Raw genomic sequence first — 11439 nt, 5'->3', positions numbered from 1 at the left:
AAAAAAAAAAAAAAAAAAAAAAAAAAAAAAAAAAAAAAAAAAAACAACCGCCCAGGGCTCAAACCCTGCACCACGGTCATTTCATCTTCAAAGAAAGAATCTGGGTGAAAAGGCAAGGCCACCCGCACCCCTGCGCCTGTGGCCACACACCCAGGATGTCTGGAAGAGAGAGGGAAGATGGCTTTCAGCCTTGCCCACAGATGCTCAGTTGTTCCCTTCCAGACTATAAACTTGATCCTCCCTTCCTTGGTGACTCAATCCTAGTGAAGAGAGGAGGAGAGAAAGTGATGTGTGTGGCTTTGGAGAGCGAGCCGTGAAGAGCTTCCTGCTTCTCTCAGTCAGGGTTTTGGGGACGTCCCTTGCTGGGTTGTGTGCACACTCGTTATAGTTTGGATGTGACATGTCCCCCGAAGCTTGCTTGTTCTCCAGTCTATGGACTTGGGAAGAGGCAGTGGAACCAGGGAAGTGGGGCTTAGTGGGAGGAAGTTAGGTCATTGGGAGGATGCCCCGGCAGGGACCCCTGGGGCTCTGACTGCCTTTCTTCTTGCTTCCCAGTTGTTACAAAGTGAGTCATGATGCCTGTCTTGCGACAGCCTAAAAGCCATGGAGCCAGTGGACCACGGACTGAGAACTCTGAACTCATGAGCCAAAATAACTTTTCTCCCTGTTAGGTTGATTTCCTCAGACATTTTGTTCCACTGTCAGAAAGCTGGCTGTCACAGCACTTCAGCTTCTCAATGGGAGCATCTACCTAAGTCACCTGTCTCTGTCCTTTCACTCTTGAGTCTGGTGATACATATAATTTGTTCTTTGCATCTCACTAGTCCTCAGTGTCTCCTTCATGGGGTCCCTAAGGCTGGACAAGCCAGAGAGCAGCATGCCCCATAGCCGCCTCCAGGTTCTTGCCTCGAGTTCCTGCCCTAAACGGAAATCAATTCTTTCCTCTTGAAGTTGCTTTGGCCATGGTGCAATGCATGTACCAATGCAAACCCCAACTAAATCAGACACTTATACCAGGTCATGGGGTATTGCTGTGACAGAGCTGACCACATGTTTTTGAGAGCACAGTGGTGGCCTTTTAGCTTTGGACTGGGGAAGCCATTGAGTGCTCAGACCTCAGTGGGTTGCTCTGTGGGAACTTGGAAGATAGAAAAGGTAAGAGCATTTCTTACAGATGGTGGAGGCATGGCTTGTGACATTCCAGAGAGAGGTATGAGAGTCTGATATTTTGAATTAGAATCTGTGGCCTGGTTATCTGAGGCTTGTGGGTGTGGCTGGGGGTGCCAGTCTGGAGCAAGAATGAGGTGGAGACCTGTCCTGAAAATCTATTCTGAGACTGACAGGAGTAGGACTGTTTTCTTCCTTGTTCTGGGTCTGCATCTCCCAACACATATAAGCCTTATGACCCTCACCTCTGCCACCCTTGAGGCAGTCACATAGCCTGGTGGCCAAATTACATGTTAAACTTCCTCTCTCCCTATAAGGACATATCCAGCAAGCACCTGGAATTCCTCTTCATGCAAATGAAGCATTTCTGGTACCTTGGCCCCAGGCCAATAATGTACACTCACTTGGAAAACCCTCTACCCAGTCCCCAAGGTCTACATAGCCCTTGTTACCCCCCAAAAAGGAGAGCTGTTTCACTGAAAACTATCTCTGGAGAAGGCTGTCTTTCCTGCACTCACATTGGCTGGGATCCCATCCAGTGGGCATCACTGCCTGGGTACTCTTAGGGTAGAAGCAGAATGACGTGGGCAGGGGCTGAAGAATTGACTGTGGTTAACAAGGGACAAGAACCACTAAGGTGAAAACTTTGCTCTACTGGGGGAAAAAAAAATCAATGCTGGTTAGCTGGAGCTGAGAAATTAGTGGTGATTAAGAAGAGACCAGCATCCCATAATCAGCTTCCAAACNCTGACACCATTGCATACACTAGCAAGATTTTGCTGAAAGGACCCAGATATAGCTCTCTCTTGTGAAACTATGCCGGGGCCAAACAAACACAGAAGTGGATGCTCCCTGTCAGCTATTGGATGGATCACAGGGGCCCCCAATGGAGAAGCTAAAGAAAGTACCCAAGGAGCTAAAGGGATCTGCAACCCTATAGTTGGAACAACATGATGAACTAACCAGTACCCCGGAGCTCTTGTCTCTAGCTGCATATGTATCAAAAGATGGCCTAGTCGGCCATCACTGGAAAGAGAGGCCCATTGGACTTGCAAACTTTATATGCCCCAATACAGGGGAATTCCAGGGCCAAAAGAATGGGAATGGGTGGGTAGGGAAGTGGAGGGGGGTATGGGGGACTTTTGGGATAGCATTGGAAATGTAATTGAGGAAAATACGTAATAAAAAAAAAAAGAAGGGACCAGCATCATTGAGGCAAAATCTTCTAGAAAGTATTCCCTTAGGAGCATCTCACAGAAACTGTGGTCCAGAGGGGGGGGGGTCAAGACATATTGTGTTGTCATATTGTGTTGGCAGCCCAAACTTGGTAAGTGTAAGAGTCTCTCAGGTGGTACTAGTTTTGAGGAGTAAAGGGAACTTGGGGGGTGGGGGGGGGATAGTTGAGACTTGTTTTGGCAGGACTTGAGTCCCTGAAGAGAGTCTGGGAGAAGGAATTGGTGAAGGTGCAGCCTCAATTATAGTAGAAGCCCCAAGGATAAAGAGATCATGGAGAGAAGTTGAGGCTTGACTGTGTAGCAGTCAGAGTCTCTAAGGAGAGCCCAAGAGAAGCTGTTTGTGAAGGTGCAGCCAATGGATGTGAAGACGCCAACATTTTGAAGATGCCAGTTTCATACATGGGATGACCACCAAGGATATCAGCAGCTATGAGGTGGAGCTTGCCTGAGCCTCAGAGAGGCACTGGCTGTCCTGTGGCAAGCCGTTTGGAGCCTAGAATATCATAACTGACTCTCAGAAGTCTGACTCTGAGCTTTGCCCTGTTAGACTTCCGATTTTTGTTGGTCTGACTCTGACTGCATCCTGGTTCTTCCCTCTTGGAGAAAGAAAGGATTTAACTTATTTTTGGTTTTGCAGGAGCCCACAATTGAGAGATTTTGGAATTTTAGGAAGACTTTGGATATTTTAGAGAGACTGAACGTTTAGAGTATTGGAATGCCCTATATTGTGATACTAACATTAACACGCCGCTGTGGGGAAAAATGAGAAAGGAAAAATTTTAGTTGAATATTGATGCATCTGTGTGTCAGGCTGACAAGGGGTCAGTTGTGCTAGTCAGCAAGCTAGAGTCATTTGGGAAGAACTCTCAATCGAGAAACTGCTTCTGGAGTTCATTTTCTTGATTAATGATTAATGAGGGAGGGCCCAGCTCATGGTGAGGGAAGGGGTAAGGCCAACTCAGGAAGGCAGTCGTGCCATCCCAGGCAGGCAGCCCTTGAGTGTATAAGGAGGCACGCTGAGGATCATTTCAGTAAGCAGTGCTCCTTCATGGCTTCTGCTTCCATTTCTGCTTCCAGATTCTTTCTTCCCTTGGTTCCTTCCCTGGCTTCCTTCAGTGATGGATTATTGGATTTATAAAGCTGTTAGGTGAAAGAAACCTTTTCCATCTCGAGTTGCTTTTGGTCATGGTGTTTTTTAAAAAATAAATCTTAGATCTATCTATCTATCTATCTATCTATCTATCTATCTATCTATCTATCTATCTATCTATCATCTATCTATCTATTTGCACATGTGGTGCATGAGTGTTTTACTTGTGTGTACATGTGTGTACCATGCATGCTTGGTGCCCTCAGAATAGAAGAGGGCACTGGGTCTTCTGGAACTGGAGTTATGGATGGCTGTGAGTCATTACATGGGTTCTAGGCATCAAACCACATCCTTTACAAAAGCAACACAGGTTCCTAACCATTGAGCTATCTCTCCAGGATCTGGCTATGGTATTTTATCACAGTAATATAAACCTCAAGAAAGACATCGGGATCCCCAGCCTGAGATGTAGACCTGAGCCATATATGTCTGCACACACCCTGCCCAGCTTTTAGATATCCCTCTCATCTGCTGCTTCACTTTTTGTGTGGTAATACTGTGTGTGAACATCTATGGCTGAGTGATTATCCATTCTCAGCTTTCTCCTGTACACTTGTGAGGCCAGGAAGGCAGTCATCCAAAATCCCCATTCACACAGACCCAAGCCCTCAGCTGTTTGAAAACCCTTGTTCCTGTAATATGAGAGAGGTCCAGCTCTTGTAGGGCCCTGAGCACCCAGTCAGGACTCTCTGGAGCCTCTCAAGTGATGGGAGGAACAGAAATCCCCAGTGTAGAAGAAGAACCATTTTATTTAGTGATGAACATGGAATATTCATCAAGCCTGAGAAAGGAGGAGAGCAGGTTCCTTGAGAAGGTGGCCATGCCATTTTCCAGGATGTGGCTCCCCCTTCTGTGAGCCATGTAAGCTGGGCAGGAGGGAGTGGACAGAGCAGCAAGAAATGGTTCTGTTGGGAGAAGAATCAATCAGGAGGGAGACTGAGATCAGTGACTCTCGCTAGTACTGTCCTGTTAGGAATTGCCCCTCTGAGAGACAAGAGCGTGCTGAGACCCCAGGCTATCTCTATGGCTCCTTGTGCATGTGCTTGAGTGTGTGTTTGTTTAACCACAGGGACTAGGCTAGTGAGTCTGTATATGTGTGCCCTGTGGATGAAGGCTTGATGATCATGTTTATGTGCTGGAATGTGTACCCATATCCACATAGATTTCTCTTTGAAGCTGTATGTGGTTCCAGTCCATCTCCACATCTGCCAGTTATTCCAGGGACTAGGTGCATATCTGTGTGTCTATGTCCATGTTTGTCTCTTTTCTTGGATATCGCTATAACTTGGATCTAACATCTTTTCCCCAGACCCATGTGTTAAAGGCCTACTGCCCAGAGTGGTGCAGCTGGGAAAGCTACTGTGTGCGCTGCTGTCCCAAGATCCTCACTCCCCTGTCCTAGCGGGATGTCTAGCGCATCCACAAATCCTGGAGAATGGGAATAGCATTTACCATCACAGCAGAGACAGGTCCTTTTTTGGAAGGCTTAGGCCTTAATGACAAACTGTACTCCACGCAGCAGTGCATCTAGAAAAGAAATGGCTAAAGTTGTGATATGGAAGTGAAGGAGCCCAAGGAGAACCTGAGTGCTTCCTGAGGCTCTGCAGCACCAGCCATGCTCTCCACACCTAGACATGTTGGGATGCATTAGCGCCCCCACCCCTCCAGCCAGCCCAGCTGCTTTCAGATCAGGCTACTTAGGAAACAAACATTACCTCAAACTGGTCTGTACCATTCATGGAAACAAAGACACCTCAATCAGGAGGGGTGTGGCTAGTAAGACCTGGCTGTTCCATGGTGCATAGGGACAAAACTTGTGGGAAACTGATGCTTCCTTAGAGGGAGAGGGGACTTGGAAACAGCACTTACCAGCAACATCATGTGCTAGGGTGACGTCCAAGAGGCTGAGAACCCCATTGACCAGAGGACACACCTGACCCAGGGTAAAGAGGGGAGTTAGGCATAGGACCTCCTGCAAGGAGACCCTAGAAGAAGCAGCATGCTTACAGTGGAATATAGCCAGGAATACTTTCTACAGCCCATAAGAAGCCAACCAAGGTGTTTGGAGGAGTAGAAAGAATTAACACAGACAGCTGAATCATAGGACAGATGGATTGATGGATGGACAGTTTCAGACAGAGTAGCTCAGCCTAAGAACTCTAAGGCCCATGGAGTAGGGGACTGTCACTTACCACACCCTGCACCAGGCCAGGAATGACTCTAGTCAAGATGTCTGTGAGGCCGTCTATAAGGTTTTGCAGGGGACCAAGTCTGGAAGAGAAAAGACATGAATGTGTCTCAGAGGTGTGGGGTTGGGCTGGAGAAGTTCAGCAGCCACTATGCATACTTATAACTGAGACCAGGTCTTCCTCACTTCTGCCCATGGCAGATGAACAGCAAGGATCCTCGATGAAGAGAGTTATACCCAACCTAGCTGTGCATGCACAGGTAAGTGCAGAACAAACACATGTCAAGGATAAGACTGTGGAATCCATGAGTGCATGAAAAGTACTAAGTATGTAGTTGTCATGGACACTTGATGAAACAATACACTTAAAACCTGATATGTGTTCAGTAAATTTGGGCCATGATATGGACAGGCTGTATACACTACATATGCCTGGGCTTTCCAATGTGACAGGCAGCTGGAACAAGCAATTGAAATGGGCTCTACATCTAATACCTCTTAGTAGGATTCTAGTAGTAATCTTATATATTCTTGTGTTATAGATAAACAAGGTGGGACCAAATTGGAGGAACACTGATCATGTTCATGTCAGAGGCTCTCTGAATCACCCCATCAGGTTATAAAAGGTGGTCTTAAACCATATTCTATATGGCCTATCCAACATTAAATTGGTTATTTTGGTTTAATAAAGGGTAAGTAAGCATTTATTTTTCCATTTACTTATCTATTAATACACCTGCCTATACATCTGTCTCTTATCCACCAAACATTTACCATCCACCCACTCACCAACTCATCTGTCCATCCACCCATCCATCCATCCATCCATCCATCCACCCATCCACCCATCCATCCACACTTCCTCCCCATCACATCTTTCTTCTTGTCCTCTTATTCATTCATCCTTCCTTTGTTCCATCTTTTACCCAACTATATCTGGGCAGGAGAAGCCCATCTTTTGGCCTTACCTATTAAGCAAGGAGATACGCAAGCTGCCAGGAGGGTATATACAGTCACCAATGACCAGGCGGCTCCTCCCATAAGAATCTCTCACAGCATAGACTTCTGCAGTGACATCTAGCTTCACAGACAGCTCCAACAGACTTCCAACCACCAGTCTGTCAAGAAGGCAGAAACAGCTCTGTTGGCATCTGGCCTCTCACATTTCAAGGTGGAGTGTTTCTTCTTGGCAGGAGTGTCAGGCTCATCTTACTTCATTTTGCCACAGTGATATTGATCTCTATTCCCATTACGGAAAGTCAAGGCTCAGAGAGGTCAAGTGTGTTTTCCATATGAGCTGAGTTTGTTCAACACAGTGTCAAATAGGTAAGGTTCAAGGGTCAGGCCTTTGTAGCTTTCCATAGCCAATTCCCTTTGTGAGTCATCCCCCATCCCTACCCGCCTTGGGACCTACTCACGTGTTCACTCTGAGATCAAAACCCAGTGGGATGGTGACATAGAGGCGGTGGAAATCATAGCTCTGCACAAGACCAATTTCCAGTAGCTGGGGATTAGTGACTCTTATGCTGGTCAGGGAGAAACAGTAGCATGTTAATCTCAGACCTGGGAGCCATCTTTAACTAAATGTACTCATCACAGAGGGTGAGCTGGCCACCTGAGATGAGGAAGATGTGAGGACAGTCGTGGAATCAGAACCACCTTGTGTTCTGAGCCACATCCCTATCATTTCCAACTTCCTTCTGAATCAGATCCCAACATACATGGACCTCTGTTTATTTCAACTCTAGGAGATATTTGAGGAAAGGGACTTAGTAGACTAGTTGAGAGCTCTTCAAAGAAAGAGGCTGACTTTTAAGTTGGTAGGAGGATTAGTAATTGGATATGTGGGAGGGTGGGTGGAAGTGGGAGTGGTTAGATGAAAGAAAGGATGGATACATTGACAGATGTATTGTCAGTACACATAGAGAAGATACATGGGCAACCAGAATAAATCCTGCATAAGAGGAATGATGGAAATTATTCAACTTGTCATAACCTTTAAGATGTAGGAAGTTGGAAAGAATGCAAAAGGGTGGGAGGAAGCCTTCTATGACCCATCCATGGTGTCCTATTCATCTTCCCTGGTCTTCTCCAGAGTCTTGCTCTCCACCTCACAGATGGAGAAATCAAAGCCAGGAGACCAGGTGCCTGACCACAGGTCATCCAGCACTGAAGTCTGTCTATCTTTAGGTCAGGAAGCAAAGGCATAGGAGGCTAGGAATCTTGGCAGTGGCTTGGGTCCAGTTTTACTAGACTCGGGCTTGGGTATCTGGTCACTGCGATAAGTTCCCCATTGTGGCTTTGTGCCTACGAAGCTGTCATGGGAAGGACCAGGTCAGGTCTCAGGCACAGGTGATACAGATGGAGAGGGTAGCCTATGACCGTTCATATTCCCTTGCTGGGATGAACACAGTGAGTGGCAAACTTTAGGGCTTCTCTGAGATCGATTCCTGACTGCATCACCCTAGCTATGTTAGCACAGGCACATCTCTGTGCCTCAGTTTTTTCCATCTGAGAACTGGGGATTATGGGACAAGCTGACATGGAAGGCTTGTCCCAGGGATAACAGCTTCTGCTGGGGCCCAGGATGTGCCTTAGGACTGGGGGTCATTACAGGGGCAAAAGGCCCACTGTCCCTGCCAGAGTGGAAAGAGGCCTGGGGATGACCCGTGGCTCCACCCTCATCCCATCCCTCTCCTTCTGTTTGGCTGTTTTGGACTGGGAGGTCTTCAATCACTAGCAGGGATGAAATTCCCACTTTAGGTAACTTACTCAAGGATGTTGTTCAAGAGAGGGATTGATGAAATCACTTTTCCAAGCACACCAACCAGGCCACCGGCATTGCTTCCTGTAGGTCTCACATAGTTTAAGAGTGGTATGTGTTCCAGAAAGCTCAGAATCCCTCCAGACAGCAGGCCGTGTCTGAAAGCTACGAAGCAGAGAATCTCAGGGGTTATATCTGCTAACTCTAGGGCAGTGGTTCCTAACCTGTGGGTGAAGACCCCTTTGAGTATTTGTGGTGAAGACTTTGCCTAAGACCATCAAAAAACACAGATATTTACATTATGATTCATAACAATAGCAAGGTTACAGGTATGAAGTAAAAACAAAGATAATTTTAAGGTTTGGGGTCGCCATAACAGGAGGAACTGTATTAATTAGAGTTGCAGCATTAGGAAGACTGAGAACCGCTGCTCTAGAGCCTCAGACCCCCTTTTTCACTAATGATTCCTTTCCTATGACTGAGAAGTTGGATAGTCTAGAGCATCTATGTGGAAGTACACACACACACACACACACACCTGAAAGAGACTGTCGAAGACTCACCATCTCTGAAGTTTCTATCAAGATGGTCTGAAGGATATGTAGACACGACTGGAGTCACTCCGTAATAGGGCAGGGTCTGGCCCACGTGCAAGGACCGGCAGTGACCCATGGACACGGGCAGATCTTGGCCCAGGGGATAGGGCAGTCCTGCCAGCTGGGCTGTGCTCTGGGCCAGCAGCCCACAGAGGACAATGAAGCTCCCAGCTAGAAACATCTCTATTGGTGTCTGCAGACAGAAGGACAAGTTCTCTGTGGTATGGGTATTAGAGGATTCTCTGCACTGTGTACCCTGTCACCAGGGGATGGGATTGCCATGACTCCCCCAAGAACCCCAGGGGCTGGTAACTAGCAGTAATAGCTAAGACACTGTCATCAGTAGTCTGTCTGAGGCCACAGGCTGATGCATTCAGTCACCAACTTCATTGTCACCACATCCTCAGATGTGGGTACAGACAACTCCTACTGCATGGTAGAAGCACAGGCCTAGCGACTTTAGGAAGTTTCTCCAAGGTCACTAGCTGGATCTGTGAGAGGCTCTGAAGCCGTTCCTGCCTGACCCAGAAGCTTCTCTTTAACTAAGTGACCATCAGGTTTACTCCGGGGCTGTGGGATGTGACTGTGGTGGTTTGACCCATTGACCTCAGCCCTATTCTTCAGTGTGGATGACGAGGATCCTGCATGACAGAGGCTGAGGACCTGACCTGCTCGGCCCTCATCTCTGCCCAGGGATGGGTCTTTGGTCTGTTTTTCAGGCCATGATGGCTTGTGGATACCTTCAAGAGCCCAAAAGTTCACATAGTCACAGGCAGCCTCTCACCCAGTGATGGTAACCTTGTTAAATTGTCTTCTCTGGAGTTTCTACTTAGGGCATATGGAGTGAGCTCACTGTTCTATCAATGTTGCCCTCTGTAGGAAATGGCCAGTGCTTTCCCTTGATAAGAGTGTTAGTGTTTGTTTTTGCTGTTAGGTCCCCAGTGACAACACCATCTGACAGGAGTAAGGCCCCGGCCTCCTGCTACCCAGAGTGGTGTAGCAGAGGATGGGGTCAGGTCTTACCTGAGTCTCAAGGTCTCAGTGGCTGTCCTGGGCTCCTCTTCTACCTGTTTCTGCTGAGAAGGTGATAGCCTCTTTTATAGAACAGGAATCAGGAAACATGAGATTAGATGATGGGTTTCTAGATAATCCTGAATTCGGCAATCGGCTCGTGTCTCTCAGGATTCTGCAAAGTGAGTAATTACCAATTACAGATGAGTCAAGTCAGCTGTTTGTCCACAAGCTAAGCAAGAAAACTCGATATGGCAGGTTATTAAAGACTTCATGGTCCCGTGCATGAGGCTTAGGTTGGAGATCCATGCTCATGAGTATCAGGGAGATCAGGTTTGGAATGTGAGGGGAGCAGCCAGGGTAGCTGAGCCAGGAACTCCATTCTTAGCTCTCAGTCTCATCCTTCCCTGGTCTTGTTCTTTTTCTCCATTTGGTGATATTTTGCTCATACTACATGTGGCCTTCTCAGCTCTGAGTACCTCTCAATTCTATAAACATGTGTGTGTAGATGCGTGTGTGTGCACATGTGTATGTGTAGCTCTTCACAATGCTCCTTGTTTACAGAGGAGAAAACTGAGGTCTGGTTAGGACAAGTGACCCAGAAAGGACAGGGCAGAGCCAGAAGTCATAATAGCATGCAAACAATGGCAGCACCGAACATGTGACAGGTCCTCAGAATTCTGTGGGTGGAGACAAGCTTTTACCACAAGAACTGGGACTCAAGCATGACTCAGCAGGACGGAGGGACATTCATTCTTGGTCTTTCTCCAGTCAGTGTGTTGAGAGATTAAGACAGCCTCCTGACATTTGCTTGCCCTTTGATTTCCCTCATCATGCCTCCCACTTCTAATAAATATTTATTTGGGGAGATAGCTTATTATCTGTGGAGATAGCTTATTGGTTAATAGTGTTTATGGTTTTTGCAGAGGACTCAGGTTTGGATCCTGGCACCTACCCCATAAACTCTAGCTCTAGCAAATCTGATGCCTAAGCTTTTTTCTGGCATATGCACACATATGATGCACATAATCACATAGGCGTGTATGTTTATATATTATATCATTCATGCATGTATTCCTACATATCTGTGCATGTGTGTTATGGTGTATATGCACACAGGTGTTTGGATACTCATAGAGACCCGAAGAGGGTATTGGAGCTCTTGGAGCTGAAGTTACAGAGGTCTGGGAATTGCTCAATGTGAGTATTGGGATTTGTATACATCATCTCATATATTGGTTTTGTTCCTTTAGCAAATCTGGACTAATACAACAGCACATGCTTTCTCCCTCTCCCTCTCCCTCTCCCTCTCCCTCTCCCTCTCCCTC

General features: G+C 46.9%; 1 protein-coding gene across 2 annotated transcripts; it reads right to left on the bottom strand.

Annotated features, from left to right (window-relative positions):
* Positions 1–4282: 4282 nt before the first annotated feature.
* Positions 4283–10174, bottom strand: LOC110289643 (BPI fold-containing family A member 5). Of its 2 annotated transcripts, XM_021155936.1 has the most exons (9): positions 10124–10174; positions 9068–9293; positions 8513–8669; positions 7159–7266; positions 6709–6858; positions 5745–5823; positions 5422–5485; positions 5005–5079; positions 4283–4457 (listed from the first exon to the last, which is right to left on the bottom strand). In XM_021155936.1, the coding sequence occupies exons 2-8, from the start codon at positions 9279–9281 to the stop codon at positions 5039–5041; spliced, it is 813 nt and encodes a 270-aa protein (XP_021011595.1). In that variant the 5' UTR covers positions 9282–9293; positions 10124–10174; the 3' UTR covers positions 4283–4457; positions 5005–5038. The 2 variants fall into 2 exon arrangements, 1 of the variants encoding a protein (XP_021011595.1); XR_002377363.1 differs by lacking the exon at positions 5745–5823 and having other exon boundaries at positions 4285–4457; positions 10124–10169.
* Between the last annotated feature and the right edge of the window lie 1265 nt (positions 10175–11439).

Source organism: Mus caroli, chromosome 2, assembly GCF_900094665.2.
Source record: "Mus caroli chromosome 2, CAROLI_EIJ_v1.1, whole genome shotgun sequence".
In the NCBI taxonomy this organism is placed as follows: domain Eukaryota; kingdom Metazoa; phylum Chordata; class Mammalia; order Rodentia; family Muridae; genus Mus; species Mus caroli.
This window is presented reverse-complemented; position numbering and strand designations above follow the sequence as displayed.